We start from the raw sequence: 27,519 nt of genomic DNA on the forward strand, positions 1-27,519 counted from the left end.
GACTTGTCTTGGAAAACAAATGCGTCATATCATTCACAGAAAGACATGTTTGGGAGAAAAAAATGAACCATTTCTAAAAGTTTACCAACTGCTTTGCTTGTGGCATGCCCAGTTAAGTTTCAACGGAAAAGAGAGCGAGTGCGTGTGAACTGAGCTTCCGAACGCGCGCTAGTGATCGTATTCTCGAGTCATTTATTTATTTATTTTTGCGGCTTTATGAAGCGTGAGCATTGCCAAAAGGCGTTAACATGCTTTACAAAGAAGAGAAATAAATTATAATGAGTGATAATAGATGAGCGATAAGGAGGTGTCGAAAATGAATCTAAGGCAATAATCAGTTTTACATTTAAAAGTAGTTAAATATATGGGTGCAGATTTCATTGAAACTTAAATGAACTGTTGGTTCTAATCGCAATTCACATATCAACAAAACAATAAATGGTAGATGGCGATAACAAGATGACAATTTGAGGGAAGTTAAGCATTTTAATGTAATCTCTTCAATCAAGCCACTTCGTCTAATTCATGACATTGCTGATTTAGGTCAATGACGACTTAACGTCATTTTTTTTTTCTCCCCCAAAAGATATTTCACAAATCAGCAGCGAGTTGTTAGGGGTACAAAGGAAATCTTCACACTCTTTTTATACACTTCACTTTTGTGCTAGAAATGCCTGGATTTGACAGACACCTTCCATGGTTTCGTGTAGTGTTTGCTGTAGTGTTATATTATGTTGTTATATATTTATACAGCGGGATCACCAATTCCTTGGCGTCTTGGCGCTCTGTTCAAACCCCAGTCTGCAGCTGTGATTCATCCATCACAGTTTCTGCATTGCAGATTTTGTTGCACGGCCACATTGCTGTGGATAGGTGATTTGGCATAATAAAATCATGTTTTAAAAATATTATTTTATTCTGTGCCAATTGATTGTAGTTTGCACTCGCCACAGGCAGCACAGTCACACACCCAATGCCACTCACACATGCAACGCCACTCACACACGCAACGCCACTCACACACGCAACGCCACTCACACACGCAACGCCACTCACACACGCAACTCATCCACGCAACCCCACTCATCCACGCAACCCCACTCATCCACGCAACCCCACTCATCCACGCAACCCCACTCATCCACGCAACCCCACTCACACACGCAACGCCACTCACACACGCAACGCCACTCACACACGCAACGCCACTCACACACGCAACGCCACTCACACACGCAACGCCACTCACACACGCAACGCCACTCATCCACGCAACGCCACTCATCCACGCAACGCCACTCATCCACGCAACGCCACTCATCCACGCAACGCCACTCATCCACGCAACGCCACTCATCCACGCAACGCCACTCATCCACGCAACGCCACTCATCCACGCAACGCCACTCATCCACGCAACGCCACTCATCCACGCAACGCCACTCATCCACGCAACGCCACTCACACACGCAACGCCACTCACACACGCAACGCCACTCACACACGCAACGCCACTCATCGACGCAACGCCACTCACACATGCAACGCCACTCACCGACGCAACGCCACTCATCGACGCAACGCCACTCATCGACGCAACGCCACTCACACACGCAACGGCACTCACACACGCAACGCCACTCACACACGCAACGCCACTCACACACGCAACGCCACTCATCCACGCAACGCCACTCATCCACGCAACGCCACTCATCCACGCAACGCCACTCATCCACGCAACGCCACTCATCCACGCAACGCCACTCATCCACGCAACGCCACTCATCCACGCAACGCCACTCATCCACGTAACGCCACTCATCCACGCAACGCCACTCATCCATTTGCAAAACGAAAAAAGTTAAACTCTTCTATTGCGAGACCTATTGCATTTTCAATGCTTGTTTTTAAATTGTGGACGGCCTGCATCTCCCCCCCCATCCCCCACCCGCCCCCCCCGGCCAGTCCATCCAAAAATGTTCTATGAAAACCTTAATGGTTATAAAATTGGCACTAACAGTAAACAAGCATTGGCATCGCCAATAGGTAGCGCTTTCGGGACCTTATAAGTATTTAGTTATGCAGCATAATATCCTTGGTGCAACAACAGCAACTGTTGCATGGCTAAACACTTATAAGGTCCCAAAGGCGAGATCTATTGGCTATGCCAATGCTTGTTTACATGGTGACTGCTTGTTAGCAGGTTTGTTCATGGTGGTAAAACCTCTGTACTGAGCACTAGGATGAGAGAGAAAGGTCTTTTAAAGTTCATTGATTGTATAATTTGCACAGTACCATGATTGTGCTGAAAATGGTTATTACATACTTGTCAACTAAAACACAAATCTCTGCGTGAGGAGGGGCTGGGGCCTTCGAGGGGGGTTGTCCTCCTACCTATGAGGCACTTGAGTGGTGAATGGATGATTGGGTGCATGTGTATGGCTAATTGAATAAAGAGCATGGGTGATTGAATGAGTGCACAAGTGGTGCATGGATCATTGGATGAGTGCATGAGTTGTGAGTGGTGCATGCGTTATTGAATGAGTACATGTGTGCTGCATGGATGACTGTGTGCATGAGTGGTGTATGGATGATTGAGTGTATAAGTGGTGTATGGATGATTGAATGAGTGCATTAGTAATATTTGGATGATTGACAAGACTCTACGCACAGTTTTGTAAATGGTCCGTCTCTGGATCATGAAAGTCACTCCTGACGGAGAAAAAATCCTGTCGGTGATGTCTGGGGCTCCGACGTCCAATACTCGTCTACAGGATATCAGGCAAAGAAGCATGGCTAGCTTCGCCGCAAGCTCCTTTCTGGACAGGAACTTGTTTGGTTGCCAAGGCAGGAAGAGGTTTGCACATCCCAGAGGGCTGAATATCTGGGCTCCGGATACTGGGACACCCTGATCCCGCTCGGGAGACAAACATATGGGTGTTACCCTTCCGAGGAGCCATCCGCCATGGGGTGTCCTGCAGATCTAGCCGAGCAAAAGGTATTAATAGACCTGTATGCCAAACCTTCCTCTGCCAGAGAGGCCAGAAAATTCAAGATGTGGATCACATCTGCAGCCACTGGTTCAAGGTCCCGTCGCAGACACCAACGGCACCACCTTCTCCAGGTAGACCTATAGCGTTTGACTGTGCTGACAGCGCAGGCTTGGACATGAACTTCTCAGCCGCGCCCGAACGGCCTGGGACCGCTCATTGTCCCCTGTAATCCAGCCGGGCAGGAGGGCTAGCGACCCCTGCAGGCTGTTGTGCTGGACTGAGAAGCAGGGTTGGAAACAGAGGGAGAAAGATTGAAGAATCCCAGGAAAGTTCCAGAAGATCTGGAAACCAGACTTGCGATCTCCCAGTTGGTATGATGATCACCGCCATAGCTGACTGACTCTGAACCTGGGCTGAGACCTGGGTGATCATGGCGAACGGGGGAAGGCATATCCCTGCTCCCCCGTCCAGTCCTGGAGGAAGGCACCCGTGGTCGCCGCCAAGGGAACCAGTCACCAACTGAAGAACATGGGTAATTGGTGATCCAGGCGTGGGGCAAAAAAAACACAGAAAAAGGACCCCATTTTACCAGGAGGTCCGGGAATACCCTTGCCTGAAGTTTCCACAGGCTCGCATCCCAAAAGTGGCGGGACTGAAAATCCCCTGCCTGATTGTCCTGACCCGGCAGGTATTCCGCCGTATTTGAGATCTCTTGGGCCAGGTAGCGTGGCCAGAAGTTGGCCGCGAGGTCGGAGAGAGCCTTCGACCGAGTGTCCCCTAAGTGGGTGATATACCAGACTGCCGATATGTTGTCCATCTTTGAGAGAACACAAGATTAGACTAAGACTTTGGTCCAACAGCGGCATGCAAAGGAACCTGCCAGGAGCTCTAAACTGTTGATATGCAATCATTGTTCGAGTGGAGTTCACACTCCTCTTGTGGTGAAATCGCCACATCTGACGCCCCAGGTTGACCTGCTGGGGTCAAACTCAATGACTATATCTGACACAGAGCCAAATAATGCCCACCCATTCTATGCTTCCTTGTTTGTAAGCCACCAAGTGATTCCCTCATTGGCTTCTGTGAAAGAGTCACCTGCTGATTATAAGAGCATGACCTTCAAGCGTTGGAGGGCGCGGTAGTGAAGAGGCCCTGGCATGGTGGCCTGGATGGAGGAGGAGATTAGGCCTACAAGGCGTGCCACCTGCTTTAGTGAGATGCGAGGCTTTGTGGGTGCCCGCCGCAATTCGTGGCTGAGAGAAGACTCTACGGAGTCGATCTAGAAACCCAGAAAAATCAACTTCTGAGAGAGGGCTAGGAGAGATTTGGAATCGTTGATTACGAATCTCAAGCTCTGTAAGAGACTGACCGATGTACGGAGTTGCAGCTCCAGTTTGTGGGGCACTGTGCCATTATCAGGAGATCGTCGAGATAGACTATGAGTCACCTCCCCTCCGCCCTCAGGTGTTCCACTACTTGTCTGAGGACCTTTGTAAAGCACCAGAGTGCCGAAGAGAGACCGAAGGGCAGGGTGATGAACTTGTTCGTGTCTCCTCCCCAGAAAAACTGGAAGAACCTTCTGTGAGGGGGAAAAATGAGGATCGAGAGGTAGGGGTCCTTGAGGTCCAGACGTACCATCCAATCTCAAGGGCGGATGATGTCCCGAAGCAAATGTATCCCCTCCATTTTGAAGTGGCGATAGATCAGCCACTCGTTGAACTCACGCAGGTTGATGACCGGACGTTGACCTCCGTCCGCTTTGTCCACCAGGAAGAGGTTGCTGATGAATCCCATGGGATGAAGAGTCACCGGGGAGAAAGCTCCTTTGGTCAGAAGGGATCTCACCTCCTGGTCCTCCAGGGCCAAAAACCTGATGGGGCGCAGAAGTTCAGCTTGATTGGAAGTACCATAAAATCTATTTAGAACCCTTGAATGGTCCGGAGTACCCAGGTATTTCCTGTGATTGAAGTCCAGGCCTGGAAAAAATTTGCCAGTCGGCCCCCCACCTTTACAAGGGAAGAAGGGGGTACACTCACCGGGACTGTTGGTGGTCCCAGTCCCTCTGGCTCCTCTTCCTCTGCTTTTTCTCCCTCTGGTGGAGTAGAAGTTTGGAAAACTGGCCTGATCTTGATACTGGCCTTGTCATCTGGAGTTGTACTGGTGGTTTGGGCGGCTAGCCAAGCGCCCCCTGCCTCAACCGGCCCCGCGGAAAATCCGGGAGTGGAAAACCTTTTTAATAGAGGACTGTGCTGTGTCCAATGAGGTTAAGATATTTACAAACCTCCCCAATGCCTTGATAAAAAGTCCTCCTGCGCAATAAGACCCGCTTCAGATTCAGCAAGATCCCCAAGTTTGGGGTCCACCTTGATAAGCAGGGAACGGTGTCTCTCCGTCGACTACGCACTGTTCGCTTTGCCGAGGAAGACTGCGGCGCGCTGCCCCCAGGCCCAAGGGGTATTGGGTTAAATGAGTGAACCCGAGAAACCTGGCCTCCTCCGCAAAGTTGAGTATGTTAGTTAGCGGCCCCAGAGTGTCCAGCAACTTGTCCTGGCAAGCCCGCCAGGGCCTGTCTATCCCTTTTTAGCATCCTTCATAAACTTTTGTAGGAAGATGGCCATTCGTGGGTAAATATTGGGAGTTAACGTCAACCTGCCCTCTAGGGAGGGGCGGGTACACTCAGCGTTCAAACAGTTTTGGGATTCCATTTCCAGAGTTTTCCGAATGCGACCTGCCATGTACTCTGCGACCTTCTCTGACTGGGCCCATTTGGAAGACCTCGGGTGAAGAATCTCATCTGGGTCCAGCATGTCGGACCATAGCCCCTGGTCATCGGGAACAGGGGCGGGGGGGAGGGAGCCAGGGTCGGGATGGTCCTGCATCATCAGTGTCCCTATGATTGTCGTCAGTCGCAGCAGCGGGAGCCACTGGAGCCACAGTACTGGCCAAGAATGCCTGTTTAGGCCTAAAGAATACATCTAGGTCTACTCTTGTCACGAAAGGGGCAATTTGCTGGTGGCGGGTTCAAATATGTGGGCTGGGGAAGTGGATTTGCAGTCATGGGACCCAGGGCAGTCCCTACTATCTTTTCGCAGGCTTGCGCTATTTGGAGCGAAAATCTTTCCTCCAATGCCCCATGGCCTCTGAAACCGCCCTGTAGATTGATGCATCAACAGCATCATAAAAATCATTGTCAAAAGGGAGTCTGCTCAGTGGGACCTTCTTCCCCTGGGTGTCATCAAAGGAGTTAATACTTGCGGATGTCCACCAAGCTCTACTTTGTAAGTATACGGGCACTGTAATATATTATGGCAGAAGGCATATACGGGCACTGTAATATATTGGGGCAGAAGGCACTGAAGAGAGAGAGTGCTAATTATTGGTGCACAATATAATGGATTACCAGGTCTGGTACACTGTCCCCACAGGCTAGAACCTGCTCAATGATACATGCTCCCTCTCAGGGGAGTGTCTGGTCCTAAGGCGGTACAGACTCTGAAAAGGGTGTATCAGTAATTGCTGCGGATGGGCAGTACAGACCTGTTTTCTTTTGACTGGGTGTCACGCTCCAGACGGACAAGGTTCCAACCGTGGTGCACTGTTCCAAATCCTGAGGTATGCGCGGAGTGTGAAGAATGTGCCGCGGTTGAACGGTATCAAGCAGACGCCCTCTGGTGGGAGGACCACACAGCGGAGCCTCACCAGTTGACAGTGGCTGCGAAGGGGTGAAAAAAAAATGCTACAGCTTCGAAGCAATTCCCGCCCTGCAGCAGGTCGCAAACAATTAATCAAGCATTGGTGACAATACCGTGAGAATGCTGGTGGCAAAAAAGAACGAATGGGACAAGAAAGCAATCAACTACTTTAGCAAACTGCACCGCGAAGTAGCGGGTGACCACTAACAGGCAAATAGAAAGCAGTTCGTAAAAGTTATATAAGGAATAAAAGTTAAGTAATAACAGTAATAACAGGCATGAAAGAAAAAGACACCACTTATCTTTGGCTGCGAGCAGCGAAGAAAGAGGAGGAACGGCTATGAATGATGGACAATGACCTGGATTGCCAACACCTGATTGTCTGGGATTGAGAGACTGTTGCTCTGATGAACTCTATTGTGTGTTTCTATTCCCTAGGCCTCATGGGAATTGTAGTTGTTGAAGTTAAAGTTTTAAAATGGCTGCTGTTCAATAAAGTAGAGAATGTGAAGCATAATCCTCGCCTCCGGTCCTGACATAGAATTAGTAGGGAACCGTGATTTTGTTTCCCCACTTCTAGTTTTGTATACTTTAATCTTTGAGGTACAATGACATGTAAAAGCCAATAAAAATTACAGCATTCGAGAAACATTCTAGTGCCTGAGTTTTTTTTGTTGTTTAAATTCTTATTTATTGGGTACATAATATATAACCATATCACATTAATCAGAGTACTTCCATCTTACATATGCTCACATAACATTCGTAACATATATGCATATAGTTAGTACACAGTACTGTTGGCTCTGCATTAACATTGTTACAGCTTAGTCCTAACTACTGATACAGGTCCGTCAGATGGCACCTCACAGATATTCCCTCGAAAGGTATGAGTTTTTCTTTTTTACTTAATTTTTCTCTCGCAGGAGGTATGGGGTTTTCTGTTACATCTATGACCTGGTCGAGAAAAATACCTATAGGAGGATCACTGACTAATCTTGCTATAACAAGCCCACAAAAGTAACCATTAAAACTTGCTGACTCTGAGAAATAGGGCATGGTCAACAGACAAGTAAGTCACTTGAGGACAGGTGGATTTGGTAAAAGAAATGAAACGGGACCAGAAAGGAAGACATCAGAAGGGAAATACTGCTGGGGAACTTAGTCAGAAATAGGAAGTTATGCAATGAATATTCCTGGTGCACAGGGCTCAAGTACTAAAAAAAGAAGTGTCTGGACTCACAAAGTTAGGCAGAATGGGTGTAACATCACTGAGCGTGGCATCACAGAAAGTGACATCATGGCGTGTTACAAAGCATGTGGCATCACAACCCATGACCTCACAGGAAGTGATATCAGAACTTAAGACCTCACGTATGTTTAGCAGGTCTTCCATGAGTACTTTTGAGCGCATTACAATATTTAACAAAATAGATCTTGAATTGCAGTTGTGCCAAAATATTGACGCAACCCTGACATAAAAACTGGGCCTCAACTTATAGATTTATTTCTTAAACTTTTTCACAATGAAATTGGAGAAATGTGGTAGTAAATAAATCTGTACTGCTTAATTGGTTGCAATGTCTATCATTTAAAATATCTTGTGGGGTTAAGACACCTGCTGCAGAGATCTTTGTGTGCCAGATAAATCTCAGGGGATAATAATGGTAATGTGGTGGATTTATTTGCTGGAGAGATCTGTGTTTTGCTTAGTTCTAGTTTTGAATGAAAACTAGAGCAGGAGGTTAAGATGCCTCCTGCAAAGCACATTAAATGACACACAGATGACAGATTTTCTTTTTAGGTAAATCGGTAAGTGAGTTAATGCTTTTAGGATGGATATCCTTTTGTTATTTGTAGTTCATAAATTGTAATCTTTTTAACGTAGAACAGTGAGGAATGAAGGACATGTGGATCTTACACCTGATAACACTCACTGTCTTATGTAATACATCCTTTATATCAATGTACACACATGATTTATTGCCAATGTATAATCTGTATGTGTGATGTAAAGTGCTCTGACACCCTGCATTGGGATGAGTAGTGCTGAAACACTATAAAAGAAATCATACAAAATAGTGGTATTTAACATGTTATTTGTGTAATTACTGGGGTGACCAGCACATCTGACATTCTTACAGTGTATGCATATCTCTAATATACAGGGACTGAACAAAGCAAAAGCATTTAGCTATTAAGTATCTGTGAAGTGATAAGATGTGAGCCTTTGATTCCCCTCCATTGCGTTTAGGTGTGAGGCTCCCGATAGCTCCCAGCCACGATACCCCAAGAAAAAGAGTCCTAATGGTCCCTTAAATCCGGCTTTTGTTATAGGTGAAGATGGAATCTGATGAACCCCTTCACTACTTGCACTTTGATGCTTGGAACAAAAGCAGACAACATGTCAGAAAATGTCACCAGGACTAGTTCAGCATATTTCTGTGAATTCCGGGAGAAGTAGGAAAGAAACGTGGCTCACTGCTGAAAGCGAACAGCTTTGCAGCAATATAGAAAATAGTGGGTAGACGGGGTCTACACGCGTCTATCCTCTACTCGACCCCTGCTAGTGCACTTACCTGTGTTCCAGCTTCTTCCTCTGAGGAACTCCAGTTGGACCACCAGGACACCTGTAGAAAAAACAGAGAACAGTCAGGACCTTGAAACACCTAGGCAATCTGCATCACATACTAAATCCATTCCAAAACCTAAAAAATAAATCAGTAGAAGTGTAAAAGCATGAATTGTTGGGTCTTTCCAAGTTCCCATCCGATTGAACCCAAAACCCATACTCGGGCTCCAAGAACACTTCGAGGAAAGTTTAAATCTGCATTTAACTGATGAGTGCAAAACCTCTCGCATTGGTGTGCATAGATCAGGCGCATGCAGTTTTAGTCTGTATAATCTTGGGCAGTATGCATGAATCGGGTAGGTTATATATATGGGGTTATTGGGAATAGCATAAGTATTTGCCATTTTCTTAGGATGAAACATTTGAAGTTAAAAAAATACTTTCGGTGAGTATGTTTAGATAAGACTTATAATTTAATTTGTGTTTACATCTATACCAATGTTACATAGAGCACTTGTGTCTGTATCCTAAAACTTGGACAATTGTATTTTCTTTTTTCTCCTTGTTAAATATATTATATAAAAAAATACAACTAAGAAGGAATCACATTTGATACTGTCTGCAGTAATAAAGTATGGACAGTGAGATTCTTCATAACTAAAGCACTTGTATACTAATGTGAGGATGAGATGGCTATTGGAGGAGAAAGCATTTAGTTTTGAATTGTTATGACTGTTATACTGTCTTTGTGGCACTCGGTCAAGTGAGGTCCAAAGCGTAACTGTTAAATTGGAACATTTGGGGCCCTCTTTTTGGACTTACCTTGCCTTCAGAGATTCTGTTGTTTAAACTCATGTTTACATTGTTACTGCTCCCCATAGGCAGCCAAGAATGGTGCAACAGGTGTGGAGCTTGACCTTGAATTCAGTGCTGATGGAGTACCTATACTAATGCACGATAATACAGTGGACAGGACGACTGATGGAATTGGTAAATTGGAAGAATATAATTACAGCGAACTTAGGAAACTCGACCCGGCTGCAAAGCATAGATTAAGGTAAGTGGCTAAGGAACACAACCTTTTTCGTGCTATCTACGATCACATAATGTCCACTTACATGTCCCCTCCCAACACCTTCGTCAAATCAATTGACCAAGCACCAATTTGAAGTGTATAAATTGATTCCCTTTTTTAATTAAAGGACGGGTACTGACTTTCACAGCCTGTGCACTTCTTTTGTCTTATTCATAAGTTCTCCAGTCTGAAGTTCACACTTTCCATGGGATATATCCCTCAGTTATCTAACCTAAATTCTGTATTTATTCAACATTATTTAGTCGTTCTTCTTTTTTCTCCTGTGGCCCAAAGTAGGTCACGCATATGTATGAATCAGAGGAAAATTTAAATATCTACTAAGTTAACACATATTTATTGTTAAAGCTTTATCTCAACCTATTGACTAAAGGACATCCTTCGACAAATCACATTTAAATACCTCCATTCTTCCTCACCGCTCTTCCACCAGTGTTCAGACGCCAAACCGTCAGTGAACACATGGGGGCATATTTAAAAGAAGTTAACGCCACCAGAACGTCCCTTTTTCAGACATTCTGGTGGTGGTAAGTCCTTCACTTTATTTACGAGGCAGCGTTAAGCCACTTAACATGACTTAACTTGTAAATAATGCCCCTATTCAAGCAGCACTTAGCTTGAAAGGGGTGTGCAATGGGCGTTGCAGAGGGCCTTCCGCTGCAGCACCTGTTGCTTTCTGACGCTGCCCCATATTTACAAGGTAGGGGGCAGCACCAAAAATATTGCCCGGGAATACCTGGTCTTAAACAGGCAATTCGAGGAGAAATGGGTCATGTATTATGCTCTTTCCGTGTGTGCTGCTTTATGCAGCACAGATATAAACAGCAAATCGCCTGTAAAGATTGTTTATGTGCAGGAAGAAAAACCTTCCTGCACATAAACAATCACCCCTGCAGCGCCGGCACCCTTGCAATATGGCGCGAGGGTGCCCGTGCTGGCGCCAGGCAGATTGTTTAGCGCGCTTTACAAATGCTTTGATTGATTGATTGATTTAGCGCCAGCGCAAGGGGTAACTCAGGGGTGCACCGCATTCTTGTAAATATGGCACAACCCTGCGTTTTGAAATTGACGGAGTGTGGCATTACCAATTTTACCGTAACATCGCTCTCCGCTAGTTTCTAGTAAATATGCCCCATGGTTTCATCTGACTCTATTCTAGGTTCATATCCACCCCTTGTGGCATTTGTGTGTGTTTCTGTTCTTCGGCCCAACGCTGACAGCAGAAATTAAATGTATTGCATAAAGTGCTATAGTTAGGCAAAACAACTAGACCAATTAATCAGGGTTAGACTAAATATAAATGTTGGTTTAGGAGCCATCTATCACAATATGTTATTACACAGAAACCTAATGTAATATACATTTCATGTGCTGGATGGGATGTAGTTTTAAAATAAAGGAGGTATTGGCACTGAGAGGCATGTTTTGAAACAAGACATATGGAGGAGTTAGGCACTGTTCACTCAAAGGGATTTTATCAGAAATTTGATAGGGCATGTGTAGGAAAGTAGGATCTGCTTTCATGGTTACCCCCACTTTTTGCCTGGTGCTATGCTGTTTCTGATTTGCATGACTGGATCCTGCTAAACAGTACCCCAGTCTCTGTACTTTCTCCCCTAAATTGGTATGGTAAGTACTTAGGTACATCCAAGATTGGATACTGGTGTACCCTTATAAGTCCCTAGTATATGGTACTGAGGTACCGAGGGCATAGGTACACCAGGGATCCCCCCATGAGCTGAAGCATGTATTATGCCACCCATGGGGGACCACTCAAACTGTAACTAAAGGCCTACCATGGCTGCCTGTGTAAGCTGGTGCTAGCACCACTATGACAGCTGTAAGTTTCCCTATATCTAAGGTCACTGCACTTAAAACCTATAAGTCACCCCTAAAGCAGGCCTTTCAATCCTGAAGGCAGGGTGCTCGGTTCTAAGTGTGAGGGTGCCCCTGCATGAGCAGGTCAGCAGGACACCCCTACAACCTTCGGAGTCCATTCTCCCGGCTTGTAAGTGCCTCAGCCCTTACGATACATAAAGTGGTCATGCGTCCTTACACGATGACCATCTCTAAACTGGCAGTAACGAACCCTACCATGTTTAGTATCAAACATGTTGGAATAATACCTGCACACCGTAAATAGTGTGAGAGGTATGAATCCATGCACTGTAAAGCTCCTCCAGGAGGCCCTCCGAGCTCCCGGTACCAGTCTTCTAAACCCGGAAAGCACAACATGGCTGCTGCCAACTAGAGACATGATTCTGCCCTCCTGCTGCGGAGCCAAGCCTGGGCAGGGGAATGCAGAACAATAGGTATCCTGTCACAGGAAGGTCACAGGGAGGTGTGACGACTTCCCAGAAAGGGTTTAGTGAATTGGGGCCGGGTGGTAGCGCCTGCCAGCGCCACTCAGTCTGCTTGAGGGGCACATTTGGTGCCCTCCTTGCATAGTCCAGATCAAACTAGATCAGGCTCTCTGGCGCGAAACTGCACCAACCCCTCCCATGGGAGGGAACCCTGAATCGTCCCAACCCTTCCCTTAGGATACTTAAGGGCTTACCTGTAGGTGGGTTCGTAGAATAGTTGTCGGACAACATTAAATTCAAGACACCACTTCTTCGACCATCTGGGTACTCTGGGCATCAAGACTGCAACTAGGAAGACTACTGCTGCTCCTGGTTTCATCACCCTGCTCGTCTGCTGCAACGTATGTGCCTGTGCTCCATACAGGAACCATCCAAGGCCTGCGGACATCCAAGGCACCTGAAGGAATCTGCCTTGAAGTGAAGGAGTCACTACCCTACATCTGCAGGCAACGCAACAAAGCTGACCGGTCTGCTGATCCTGGGCTCCCACCGACTCCGAAAGGCTCAGTAGCACAGGTGGTGGTTCTTCACATCCCTCGAGATCTACCCTGTCCTCTCACCAAGATTGAGGCCAGTATCCCTCGTCGAAGCCGCAGGAACTGAACCCTTGTGCACCGCGTCAACTTGCCATTGCATAGGCTTGTTGGCTTCCTTCCTCTAAGATCTTCGGGCTCCAAGTAGCCCCAACCTCCAGCATCTCCTGTAAGCAAAATCTTCGTCCTCACTGCATCCCTTTCATCTTGGGCCTGCATCTTTGGTGAGCTGCTTAAGGTTCACTTGCGACTCCAGAGCCTCCGGCTGTGTGTCCTCTTGAGGGTCTTTTTTTATTTCTTTGGGCTCCCCTGATTGCTTGGGGTTTGCCCTGACTTCCCTGCTTGTGGTGAGTCACCTGGACCTTACTGGTCCGACACTGCACCTTGTTCGATTTCCACATTGTTTGCAGTTGCCAAGGCTTGTTGGTGTTCCCGATGGACACAGACCCCTCAACTCTCAAAATCCGACATGGGACAGCTTGTGAACTGCTCCTGGTCTTCCATAGCGTCGCCTGATTCTCACAGCTGCAGCTCCAAGGTCACGTCATCTCTCCTGCAACACCCGACATCGGTGGGCATTCATCTTCCGTTCCTCCTGGTCACTCCTGAGTGGCATCTGCTTGCAGGTATCGCTCATCTTGGATCCACCTTTGGGTTCCACCGGACACTTCCACATTCTCCAGCAGCTTCATCTTCCTGAAGTCTCCCATTGAGTTTGACGGCGGATTCCGACGCCACTATACACCTATGCACCCGGCTTCCCTGATGGAGGTATCCTGTGAATCCACGGGTGGGGTGGCTCTCCAACCTTCTTTCTTCTACGGGGTTTCTTCAGGGTCCACTGGGAAGGGTCCTTCTTCTTTAGAATTGCAACGCGGCTTACCAGTTGACTTGTATTGAGAACACGGTCAAGTTCCCACATTGCACACAACCTCCATGGGGTTCCTAGATGCTCACCTTGGATGGTACCTTGGGACCCCGGCACTTCGATGTCTTCTGGGTACAGTCTTGACTCGAATCGTGGTTTGCATACCACTATTTTAGTCTATGGTTTTGTCTCCCCCTAGGGACCAAGTGTCTAATAATAATAGATATTTTTATAAATACACTATCGTTCTTTTTCACGTAATCTATACCAATGAGATTATGTTCTAGTAATTCAAGCTGCTTTACACTCCTTCTGGACTAAGCCTGAAGGCTGCTCTCAACAGTTACCATTTAGAGAGCTTTCTAAGGTTGTTTATGACCAATAAAATCACAGTAACAGTTGTCTGGTTTAGTGCAGGGTGCGCACTTATACTAGTGTGCACCATATTCTAGGCCAGCTTCTCACATTGATGTGCAGCGGTTGTGATTTAAGCCTGCATTATTTTACCAGAAAATCTTGGTGTGTATTAATTGAAAAACCATTGCTAATATTAGGCACATATAATATAGCTTAGAATAAGTAAGTTCTACTGAACGCAGGGTTGGGTAGTTAAGGGTCTAGCATAACCCTTTCTCCAACCTAAGAGATGAGTTTCCACTAGGGCAGGTAGGTGCAACACCACACTACACCTAGAACCATGTCTTTAGTTTGGGATACTAGTGTACCCAGTCTGCTAAGTACAGTGGTCTAAAGTTCTAGGAACTAAGGACCCTGTGTAGCCTTAGAAAGATCAAGACAGGTGGCAACCCCACAATTAAGCTGCTCTTAGGGCTTATACATAACAATGATAGTCATCCTGTAGAGGCAAGAGAGCAGGAAAAAGTGGGTGGGCATACTCCTGAAGAGGGAGCATCAGGGGCTCTCCCTGATGATGTCAATTCTGAGTATGGACAGGAGCACTCAAATTATTCTAACCTGCCAAACACTGACCCCCCAGGAAATAGTGCAGATAGCACAGAGGAGATAAACTTTATTCCTCTTGGGAGGGTCCAGAGTAGACCAAGGAAGTCTAGATCCTCTTTTAGAGAATCCCGTACTTCAGACACTTCCATAGGGAACTCCATATCTAATAAGAGGCACTACTCTTTTGACATGGAATGCCAATTAGGCAAACTTGAGAAAGTCATACTTAGTCTCAGAAATGATCAGTTGGCCCTTTACCAAGACTCCCTGGAAGGACAGAAGACTAGGATGAGACTGGGACTACAGTCCCATGGTGGCAGCTACAGTGTCCCGAGAATCAGAGAAACTTCTTTTGACAATAGGAACCTGAGCAGGATAGTCACTCCTTGCCAGGAGGGGGATGACGTCCATAAATGAATCACAGCTTTGGAGAGGGCCTGCAAAGTTCAGAGACCCCTCAAGAGCAGTGGGCAGCTATCCTGTTGCTCTTCTTTGCAAACAAAGGTAGTGATCAGCCCCTCGCTGACAGAGAAGAGGATGCTGACAATTTCTCACTACTGAAGAGTGCTCCCATAGATCGGTTTGGCTTAACCACTGAACAGTATAGGGTTAAGTTATGAGACACCCAGAAGGCACACACCTAGGACTGGGTAGATTTTGTAGACTGTGCTATTAAGGCTCTGGAGGGCTGGCTTCATGGAAGCAAGGTACAGGACTATGAAGGCTTGTACAATTTGATTATGAGGGAGCCAATCCTTAATAAACTGTCAGAACCAACTTTTCCAACAGTCCACGTTGGACTCTGATTTGACCTCTCCCCAAAAATTGGGAAAGAATGCAGACAAATATGTCCACATCAGGGTTCAGCAGCAAAACCATGGTAATGAAGGTAACCAGAAGAAGCAAGATTCTTCTAAATCTCAGGATAAGGGCGGGGACAAAGCTAAAGATAAAAAAAGAGTCTTCACAAGGGCCCCAAAAACCTGCATCTGGGGGTGAGTCCCAAAATTCTAAGAAAGGAAAAAAGAAACCTTGGTGTTAGATTCGTACGGTAAAAATCCATTGGACAAGCGATGTTGATTGTCTAAAGGCAAGGAAACTCCGACTAGCACTACCCCTAAGGCACCTGCTCCCCCTAGCACAAGTACAAGTGGTAGAACAGCAACCAAGGGGTTAGTGGGGTTAACCGTGGGTTCTGAGATGGGTTCTGACTTAGTCAGAGCTCCAGCTCAGGTTGTTTTAGTCTGTGATGGAGTCATAGACCTTGCCACCTTACTGATAAGTTTCACTAACTCAGACAAGTACAGACAACAGCCTTTGATAAATGGAAATGCAGCAATGGCTTATAGAGACACGGGCCAGTGTCACTATGGTAACAGAAAACCTTGTGTCTCCTGATCAGATCATACTTGGACAAATGTACCAAGTACCAAACGCTAGCAATGTCAGGACTGACTATTCCTTGGCAGTTCAGTTGTGCACCTCAGCTGGGGAGGGGTAGCTGGACCTAAACAGTTTGTGGTATCTCCAGACCTACCTGTAGATTGTTTGTTGGGCAATGATCCAAAAACCTCAGCTTGGGCTGAAGTGGAGCTGAGTTCAGGACTCATGGAGAGATTATGGCCATCTCTGCCAGTTTGCTGTCACCATTGCTCAGGCCAAGCAGCTCAGCACTGACAAAGTAATGGATCCTGAAAAAATGGAGGAGAAGGAGCTAGAAGGGTAAAGCTTTATCCTCCTCACAAACTCTCAGTGAATATCAGCCTTCTGAGAGAGATGATCTCAGCCCCAGAGGAACATGGGCCGACCAGGCAGAGTTCTTGGGGGCAGGGGGCCCTTCTAGGTCAGACTTGAGTTTGGAGCATCATATCTGCCCTTTTCATGAACCCCTCAGACAGCAAGCTGCTGCTGAGGAAGCAGGGAATATCAGTGGGTCCCGTAGGATCTATTGCAGAGATGTGCTTCTGTACTCTGAAGGTAGAGACCCCAAGCCTAGTGTCGCCAAGAGGTTGGTAATACCCCAGAGGTTAAGAGGTTTCCTTCTCTCCCTTGCACATGATTTTCCTCTTGCCGGACACTTGGGGCAAACTAATACTTGGGACAGGCTTGTCCTTCACTTTCACTGGTCTCATTTGTCTGAAGCCCCAAATGAGTTTTGTTGCTCATGTGCCACTTGCCAAGCCAGTGGTAAGTCAGGTGGCACCACAAAGGCCCCCTTAATTCAACTTCCAGTGGTTGGGGTTCCCTTTAAAAGGGTGAGGATTTACATTGTTGGTCCCTTGAACCCTCCAACTGCGTCTGGGCACAGTTACATACTAGTGGTGATCCATGCACATAGATATCCAGAAGCCATACCCCTTAGAACCACTAAAGATCCTGTAGTGGCCAGGGTCCTCCTGGGAATCTTTTCCAGAGTGGGCGTCCTGTTGTGTTTCGATTTAGATACCCTAACATAGGTTTCCTGAATCATGTCCTTATATAGGCTCAACTCAGATTGCCCTTATTTAGGCATAGAATCCCAGTCCTTATTTAGGCATTAGCCATGCTATCCAAATACAGGCGTGGTCACCTACATCCGTCCATCGCACGTCACAACGAGTTCTTAGAAACCAGACCCATAAGCCTTTGGGACTTTCCCTGCTTGGATTATTGATTTCTCCAAGAACTCATTTATTATGCATGAACTACTATTCCTTAGGGGTTCATTCATGATGTCTTCCTCTGCCCGACTTTACGTCAATGCTAACATTCCTAGCCACCTACCAGGTATAAATATACCTTCCCTTACCAAGGCAAACCACAGCTTGATTCGGCTCACCTTGGCAAGTTCGGAAGAAACCACGTCTCCAGGAGAAGTCGTATCCTAGCCTGACGCACTGACCAGACAATGTCGTCCCTGCTCGCAGAGAAACCAGCTTCCAGTGTTCTGCCTCGCTTCGCGGGGTGTTAGAGTTGGAGTTCCGGAAAGAGATTCCACCTCTCTCATTCTAAGGTATGGAGCCGACTAGAACCTAGAGGGACTCTTGGCCCATAGCAAAACTATAGCTTACCATACTATAGAAAACATCACCTACTTCTTACTTCATACTACACTTAGGTTAGGTACACTGGGGTAGACCTATTTAGAAGCATCAGACGAGTATCCACATTTTAGCCTGTTATTTATGTATGTTTATATGAATATATGTCATAGCTAAAAGACAATGCTATTGCAGTATTATTTCTACCTACTGCCTACACTGTCCGTATATCTCGCATACTGTCTTGCGATTGTAACCGCTCATATCTCTTACACGAGAAATAAGACTGTTCAATAAATCCTTTTATTGAAAGACCTGCCTATCTATTTCTGTGTAACTCTGAAGAAACTAAGCATGCACAATTGACTCAGTGAAACTGTTACCTTTTGTTTCCACTATTCTGAGACTGTTCCGATTCTAAGGGAAACAAAGTTGTCATGTTTATGCAGTTGTCAGAAACTACTCCCTTCTTGTTTATTCAAGAAGTTTCTAGTGACTTCTGAGTTAGCTGGCACACAAAGTAATTAAGTTTAATATACCCGATAGCGGCATACTAACCTCAGTCCTATGCATAAATTATAGTGTATAATATTCCAAAGCGCAGAGCCAATAAGGGAAATAGGAACTACACTAACAGACAGAGGTACAACCTTCATGTCTATTTATATCACTGCCATGTGGAAAGAGTGCGGCTTTAACTATAAGTTTACCACACTCTACCATCTACAGTGCAATAGGCTTCCTTAAAGGGTATGATCATTTGACTCCCAGAAAAGCTTAGGCGAAAATGGGATGTCTTACTACCCTGCCTTCTCTTTGCCTGAAGAGAGGTTCCTCAGAAGGGGGTTGGCTACAGCCCATTCGAATTTCTGTTTTGACATACAGTTAGGGGTCCATTGGGTATGTCAAGGAAGGCTGGGAGCAACCTCTCAAGCCTCCTAACCAGGACGTTGTGGACTATGTCCTTGGCCTGCGTTCACGTATAGCTGAGTACATGAAGAAGGCCAGCAAAAACCTGGAGGCCAGCCAAGAACTTCAAAAGGTTTGGCATGACCAAAAGGTGTTTTGACTGTTTCCCAGCCACCCCAGAAAGTGTGGGTGTTGGAGCTTGTGGCCCCAGCAGCTCTCCAAGACATAGGAGTGCCCCCCACACTATCTTTGAACAAAAAGGTGATGTCATCTACTTGGTGGGCATAGGTACTCGAAGAAGTCCCCATAGGGTACTTCATGTAAACCTCCTGAAAACGTTTGTGGACAGGGCTGATATGAGCTTGCTTATGGCAACTGATGAGGGACAGAAGGAAAAGAGTGACCCTCTCCCTGATCTCCTCTCTCAAAACCCTGATGATGGGTCAGTGGATGGAGTAACCTTGGCAGGCAGCCTCACTGACCAATAGCAAGCTGATTGTAGGCAAGTCCTCAATCAGTACAGACATATGTTCTCGCTGACACCCAGTCAGACCACCTGGTGTACCCATGAAGTGGACACAGGTGACAGTCTGCCTGTGAATAGTAAAATCTACAAATAGCCTGATGTCGGGGATTGCATCAGGACAGAGGTCCAAAAGATGATGGAATTGGGGGTCATTGAGCCTTCAGATGGCTCATGGGCTAGTCCAGTAGTCATTGTGCCAAAACCTCACACCAAGGGTGGAAAAAGAGAGATGAGGTTTTGTGTGGACTACAGAGGCCTCAATGCAGTGACTAGGACTGATGCCCATCCTATGCTAAGAGCAGATGAACTTATAGATACTTTGGCCTCAGCCAAGTTTCTGAGTACATTTGACCTGACTGCTGACAAATCAGACTAGCTGAGGATGCAAAGCCAAAAATGGGGGGGGGGGGGGGGGGGGGGACGGGACGGCACCACGTGACTCCGTCCAGATGTCGTCCGCGTTCGTGACGTCAGTGAGGATACATAAGTCCCACCCCGGGGCGCCTACGTCAGTTTTTCTCTTTTCCGCGTGCAGCGCGGATCCGGATTGTGTCCTGGCCTGTTTTCAGGCCTTCCCTTCTTTTTCACAGTTTGGCGTTAGTGGAACAGTGTGCGAATGCCTTCGGGCTTCAAGACGTGTACCTCTTGTGCGCGTCCCATGTCGGCGACGGACCCTCACCCGATTTGCATGTGATGCCTGGGCGAGTACCACGACTCGATGGATTGCGACGCCTGTCAGCACCTTAAGCCTAAATCACGGTGGGAGCGCTGGATGAAATTGCTGTTGGCACGCTTGTCCAGGTCGGTGTCATCCCAGCGTCCTTCAGTGGTGGGCTCCGACTCCCCTCGGGACGTGCGCCCCCGCCTGTCGCCTCACCACCCGCCGTTTCCTGGCATTGGGGCATCTAGGGCCCAAATGACAGCCTACAGTGCAGCTCTGCATGCTTCTTTGGCCCCTCCTCCACTTCCTGAGACGTGCGCGGATCCCTTGCCTCGCGCGGGGACTTCTGCGGAGTCGCCGGTGGCTCCGATGCCGAAAGTTTCGGCTTCAGGTTGCAGGAGGGTAATGTAGTCGAGGTTTGGTCCTTCTAGGCTCCCCTCTTCGGCGCCTGGCGTGCCTGCCTCGCCGCAAATCCCTACCGGGCTCCCTGTGGTGTCGCAGGAGATCGCCGGGACTCTGGGCTTGCCCCCAAGTCCCCCTCGGTCCTCGGAGCAGGCGGCTGCCTCGTCAGAGGCCGGGCCGGCGCCGTGAGCCTTCCTCCCCGGCTCCAGTGGAGGCTGGGACCTGGGGTTCTTTCCCGGGTCCCTCTCGATCCTCGACGTGGGCAGCTGCCCCGTCTGAGGCCGAGCCGGCGCTGCTCCTTCACCGTACCAGGGCTGCCCCCCCCCCCCCCCCCCCATTCTCCTCGGGAGCACGTGGTGGCAGAGGTCGACCCGGCACTGCAAATGTCCACTCTGGCGCCGATCGACTTCGGTCAGGTGCCGGTGGCGGACTCCGCGGAGCCACGCCGGCGCCGGGTTCTGGATTCGTCTCCTGAGGTTCCATCCTCTCCAGAGGTCTGTCATCTGTTGGTGTCTTCCTCCCCGGAGACAGGGCGCTGTATTGTTGCCTTTTCGCCGGTATCTTCCAGGGAGGGATCCTCGCCGTCCCCACGGCCTAAATCCTCGAACCCTTCTTTCCGTGGCTCGTGGCTGGCTTTTCCACCGGCCTCTCCGCCTTCCCCTGGGGCCCCTCAGGTTCCCCATTCATTTGTGGATCCCCCACTATTCCGGGGCCGGCCACTTCCCCCTGGACTCGCCCAAGGAGAAATTACTTTCTCCTCTGCTGCGCCCTACTGGGCCAGTGTAGCCTTTGTTCGGGCTGTTTGCCCAGCCGATGGTATTCTGCGGATGGGTGAACGTGTCACTCTATTTCCTACGGACAACCTTTTGGAAGTTCTCCACCAGGGCTCTGGTGGACGGGAGCTGTTCCTTCCTTTTGAAGCGTCTCTCCATAATTCTCTTCTGGGGGTTTGGGGGCTCCCTGCTACGGGTGTTCCGGTGCCTCATACGCTCCTGCATCGCCACCATCCGGCTCCACATAACCCAATCTGCCTTTCCTTCCACCCTCCTACTCAAGGCTCTCTTCTAAGGACGGCTTTTCCGTCCTTGCCTGTGGTGTTGTTCCCTCCATCTCGGGAGGCCCGGTGGTTGGATTCATGGGGGCGTAATGTCTTCGCTTCTTCCAGTGCTGCCTTGCGGGCGCTTAACAATCTGTGTATGTTGACTAGGGCTACTTCCAGCCTGTGGGACTCTGTGGAGTCCCTTCTTTCTCATGTGTCCCTTGAGGGTGCCCGTGCTGATCTGCGGTGCCATATGTTGGATGGTAGGGAGTTGGCCGTGTTTATTCTTCATGCGGCCTTGGATGTCGCCGATGCCCTCGGCCGTGCTATGGCCACTTCTGTGGCTCTCCGTCGCCATGCTTGGCTACGTGATGCTGTTTTTCCTGAAAATATTATAGAGAGTCTGGTTGACCTGCCCTTTGACGGGGTCCCTCTGTTTAACACTCATGCGGACTCTACCATTCAGCGTCTACTTGAGGTGCTCCGTCCCCCTCCTCCATAGGTTGGTTGTTGATCCACCGGGTTTTGGTGGGAGGTGTTATCCCACTTGCTCCTGGAATTTGGTGTTGGAGGGATCGTTACACTTTCTGTGTGGTTTGCTGTGCCCTGGGGTCCTTTGGTTGGCCCACCTCTTCAGTTGGCTGCTGATTCAGCCCCTTTTTGGCAAGTGTACCTTTTGGCTGATTACTAAGCATTCTGTGGTTTCTGCCACATGTTTTATAGGTTTGTTCTCTGATGCGAGATTTTCTTCCCTAAGAGTGGTTCCCATAATTTCTTTGGGATGTGTCATACCTTAAGTGGGGTACTTGTAGCTATTGTATAGCTCTGTCTTTCGCTGTGAGGGTGTGGACTCCCCCTTTTTTAAACTCTTTATTCGTGACTGCATTCAGATATTACAGTGTACAATCATCCATCATTGTCCTTGTACAATCTTTTCTCGTTTTCTCCCACTAAACGTTAGGCAACTGACCTATTGTCTTTTATAGCTGTGTTCATGCAAAATTTCAGGACATCACGTTCAAATCAATGAAAAGGTAATAAGTACTCTCATGTGGGTCCTAGTCAGGAATATCATGCATCACATCAGCATTTGTGCAACATTGGTCCCATATAGCCAAGTCGTAACCAGCCCCCATCCCTCCCAACTCCCACCCCATCCCGTACGTCTCCTTGCTTCTCCACCCGTCGTGCACCGTGACCATCGGCCTAAATTCCTCGGAAAATAATCACGTCCAGATAAGTATACTCGTCTTCTTCTGGCTAACCTGTGCGTACCTTGGGCGAGGCCCACTCACTCAGCCCCACCCTCTTCCGTCTGACAATCTCAGTTATGAGGTATCCGCCTGTGAGGGCATCAGGTCTATTTCCTCTAACTCCAGCAGCATCCGCTCCCAATCTTGTGCAATTGGATGTTTCCGTAGCCCCTTCTCCTCTTCCCTACGCAGTAATACACCCTCAGCCCTGCCCCACTTTAATAGATCAGATCGCCATGTCTCTACAGCTGGGGGTCTTGCAGCCTTCCATCTCATGGTCAACGCTCAGATTGCCAGCAACAGTGCCAAGTCCAGGAGCTTCAGCTGAGCTTTATGCCCCTTGGGTCGTTTCCTGTGCCCTATCAGACTAGGCAGCGCTCCCTCCGGTATCTGCATGTTCGTGACAGTGTGGAGTGTATGTCGGACCTGTTCCCAATAATCGCTCAGGTGTAGGCAAGACCACATCATGTGGAGAAGGCCAGCCTCATCCATCTGACATCGGGGACAGCAATGGGGAGAGGCAGGGAACATCCTATGTAGCCTTTGGGGGGTAAGATATGCCCTATGCAGCACCATAGCCTGTATAAATTTGAACTTAACATTCCTGGACACCCTTCTGGGGTGCTCAAGAACAATTTTCCAGGCCCCATCCGTCATAGCCTCTCCTGTGTCCAGTGGTCTCTGAGTGCGTTAAGAGGCATAGCAGCATGTTCCCTAATCCCAGTGTATAACCACCGCACTAAGTGTCCCCCTGTCCCCATGTAGTGGAGGAGGTGCACTAGTTCATGCTGTGTGGGTCTACTACGCTGCGGAGCCCATGTATGTTGCACGTAGTGTACCACTGTGGCATGTAGAGGTATAGTCGTGGTGGAGCCCCTGTGGCTTGTACAAAGGAAGCGTGGTCTAACAATGTGTCGTCTCCAAACAGGTCACCTACTCTATCCACTCCCGGTGTGAACTCCCCTTTGCGGGTTCCTCGCCTTTCCTAGTGTTGCTGTATTCCGCTGGTGCGGCTTCTTGGTCTTGCCTGGCCGTGGCTTTGCCATCTACGGCATTGTGATGCGGTGTTTTTGCCCTTTTGCCTGCTGTTTGGTCCTCTGTCTGGTGTTCCAGAAGGGATGCTTGGTCCTTCCTGCTTGTTTTTCCACTTATTTTCCGGATGGTCGCACTTATGCGTGGATCGGTTCTGTCCGGAGCGGTCTCCTTCTAGGGGTCGCTTGGGATTTTTTCTGACCTTGCCTTTGTCTGAGTCCGGGGTAGTCCGGGTGTCAGTTGGTGGCGCTTGTCAGCAGCAGGCTGCATCTGCCTGCTCTTCTGGTCTATAGCCGGGGGCCTTGGTGTGGGCCCGGGCGCTCCTGCTTCTTGTTCTGCTGGAGCCTTGTGAGACTACGCTGTTCTTTCGCACCTGCCCCTATTGCCTGTGGCACCGTTCTGTCTTGACTGTCTACTTCAAGCTTTGATAGGTTCAGCTGCCCTTTTCACTGTATGTGTTTCCGGCGGTGGCTTTTGTCTTCGTTTCTCCTCTTCTCCTTGGAGTCTTGGGGTAGTTCTCTTCCCCGGTACTCCTCTGCGCTGCCTGTACCTCTGGGGCTTCTGACGGGGGTCTCTAGTACCTTGATTGGGACTGGGGTGCACTAACACCCCTTTTCGCCTTGTCCATGCCCCCTCCTGCGTGGTGGGGGCTGGGCGGCCTCTCTTGTCTTATTAACACAAGAGGGGGTGGGGTTGGTTTTCCTCCAAGATGGCGAGATCTCTTCTGTTTGGGGGGGACTGGGCTTTCTCCCTGTCCCTGTGACTCATCCCCTATTGGGGCCCTGTGGTGTTCAGGCTGGGGGGGGGGGTCCTCTCGCAGACCCTCCTTCCCCTTGGGTATGGCTAGGGTATCTATTCTACATTAAAGAATCTGCGGCTAGTAGTCTCTATCAGATGTACAAGCTACTTACCTTCGGTAGCGAAGTATCTGGTAGAGACGATTCTAGCCGCAGATTCCTTCACGACCCGCCCTTCCTCCCCGTTCTGCGAGGACCCTTCTTGGTCTTCTGCTCTCGCCTGCCTCCGGGTGGTTGTCATCTGCGAGTGCCTTTTCTTACTCTCTCCCTAGGGGGATGCTCGCCTTGTTGTTTGCTCCATTCCTTCCTTTCTGGTGCTTGGTTGATGAATTCATGGGTACTAGTGCGCCCCTGCATTCTGGTCACCAGTGTGGGGTTCGCTCGTGCTCTTCTTCCTTTTGTTGCTTGCACTTCTGACTCTTTTTCAGTCCTTTGGGTTGAGGTCCCTTGGCTGGGTCTCGACCCTTACTTCTTTTCAGGAGACTTTCTCCCTGCTGGTGTTGTCTGGGGATGAATGGTCATTGCTCTTCCGTTCTGGCCTTGGTGCCCTTCTCTGTTCCGGGCTGCAGACTTTTAGTGTGCTGTGCAATTTTTTCACATGCTTTCCGCCCCCGGGGAGGCTGTTGTATTGGTTTGCCAGGTTGCTTTCCAGTAGCTGTACTATGTTCTTTCATTCCATGACTTTTGGTGCCATAGTACCTGGCACTATTCGGGATGGTGCTGTTCCTCACCATTCGTTTCTTCCCTTTCTGTTTAGCTGTTTTTTTCGCACACTGTTCCAGTATTCTCACAGTTTTGTTTGTGATGGCTCCGCGTTGTGGCGCGGAAAAGTTCTCAGAAGAAAACTGACATAGGTGCGCCGGGGTGGGACTTATGTATCCTCGCTGACGCCACGAACGCGGACAACGTCAGGGCGGAGTCACGTGGTGCCGTCCCCGCGGCGCGCAGGAATGCTGTGGCAAAAAGTTTTCCGGATCCAGTCTCACGCCTGGGGATTATTCTACGTTAAGGAATATGTGGCTAGAATCGTCTCTACCAGATACATCGTTACCAAAGGTAAGTAACTCGTACTTTAACTCCACCTGAAGGGTCACCTGGCCAACCTCAGAAATGTTCTGGGGGCCCTGCAAAAGGCAGGCTTCACTATCAAGGCCACTAAGTGCCATATAGGGCAGAGTAATCCAAGGTTGTGTACCTGGGCCACCTGGTAGGTGGAGGCCAGGTTCAACCATTGGAGAGCAAAATCCAGACCATTGTGAACTTGATTGCACCTACTACCAAAACTCAGGTCAGAGCTTTCTTAGGCCTGACTGGGTACTACAGAAGATTTGTAAAGGAACCATATGTACTCCCCTGAATAATCTTACATCTAAGAAAATGCCTAAGAAAGTTCGGCGGACAGTAAGGTGTCAAAAGACATTTGATGACCTGAAGGCGGCCTTGTAACGCTCCCATTCTGCAAAGTCATAACTTCTCCAAAACCTTTATTGTCCAGATACATGCATCTTAGATAGGAGTAGGGGCTGTGTTATCACAACTAAATGCAGAGGGCCATGATCAACCAGTAGCTTTATTCAGCAGAAGATTGACCCTCAGGGAGAAACGTTGGTCAGCCATTGAGAGGGAAGCCTTTGCTGTGGTCTGAGCATTGAAGAAGCTGAGGCCATATCTGTTTGCACTCATTTCATTGTTAAGATAGACCACAAGCCCCTTTTATGGCTTAAACAGATGAAGGGTGAAACCCCCAAGCTTTTAAGGTTGTTTATTTCCCTACAGGGGATGGACTATACAGTGGAACATAAACCTGGGAGTTGCCATGTCAATGCAGATGGACTCTCCAGATATTTCCACAGAGAAAATTAAGTCTCAACTGGGGAAGGTTAATCTCACGTCCTTACGTTTTGGGGGTGTTTTTCACTATTCTGACTGTGATCTTGCTAATCAGGACCCCAGTCTCTGTTCCTTCTTCCCTAAATTGGAATGTAAGTACTTTGGTACATCCTAGATTGGATACTGGTGTAGCCTTGTAAGTCCCTAGTATATGATACTGAGTAACCCAGGGCATATGTACACCAGGTGTCCCACATGGGCTGAATCATGTATTATGCCGCAGATGGGAGACCACTCAAACTGTAACTTAAGGCCTGCCATTGCAGCCTGTGGAAGCTGATGCTAGCACCACTTGCGATAAAATGTGTTTTCCCTATATCTAAGGCCACTGCACTTTAAAATGTCACCCTTAAAGCATGCTTTTCAATCCTGAAGGCAGGTTGCTCGGTTCTAAGTGTGATGGTGCCCCTGCATGAGCACGACACCCCTACAGCCTTCGTAGTCCATTCTCCCGGGTTGTAAGTGCATCAGCCCTTACGATACATAGTGGCCATGCATCCTTACGCGATGACCATCTCTAAACTGGCTATAACGAACATTATCATGTTTGGAATCAAACATGTTGGAATCATACCCCACACCCTAGGCCCACTTACATAAGTATACAGTGTATAATACACCAGCTTCTCACAGCATGTATTGTATGAAAAATATTGACGATGCAAATAATTGACAACTGCCATAAATATAAAAAATAGACTTTGAGGGAGGTGAACGACTAGTGATAAAGAAAATCAAGTGTATAGTTGCAACCCATGTGCGCTCCAGAAATTTCATTAATTTAAAACCAAATTCCTCAGATTTTAGCTGTTCTACCTGGATGTGTTCTCCAACCAACACACCTTCTAGAAATCTGCTATCACTGTCCTCACTATGAGAACAGTCCCCAGTTGCACTGGCAAATAATGCT

The 27,519-nt window shown here is 48.2% G+C and overlaps 1 protein-coding gene across 1 annotated transcript in view; it reads left to right on the forward strand.

Moving 5' to 3' along the window:
* The window catches only part of GDE1 (glycerophosphodiester phosphodiesterase 1), a 196,507-nt gene that overhangs the window by 10,870 nt on the left and 158,118 nt on the right, over nucleotides 1-27,519 (forward strand). The window contains exon 2 of the mRNA XM_078665115.1: nucleotides 10,142-10,317. Coding sequence (XP_078521241.1) covers nucleotides 10,142-10,317 — 176 coding nt within the window. The remainder of the gene's footprint in view (nucleotides 1-10,141; nucleotides 10,318-27,519) is intronic.

This window comes from Lissotriton helveticus, chromosome 10 (genome assembly GCF_964261635.1).
Source record: "Lissotriton helveticus chromosome 10, aLisHel1.1, whole genome shotgun sequence".
Classification (NCBI taxonomy): Eukaryota; Metazoa; Chordata; class Amphibia; order Caudata; family Salamandridae; genus Lissotriton; species Lissotriton helveticus.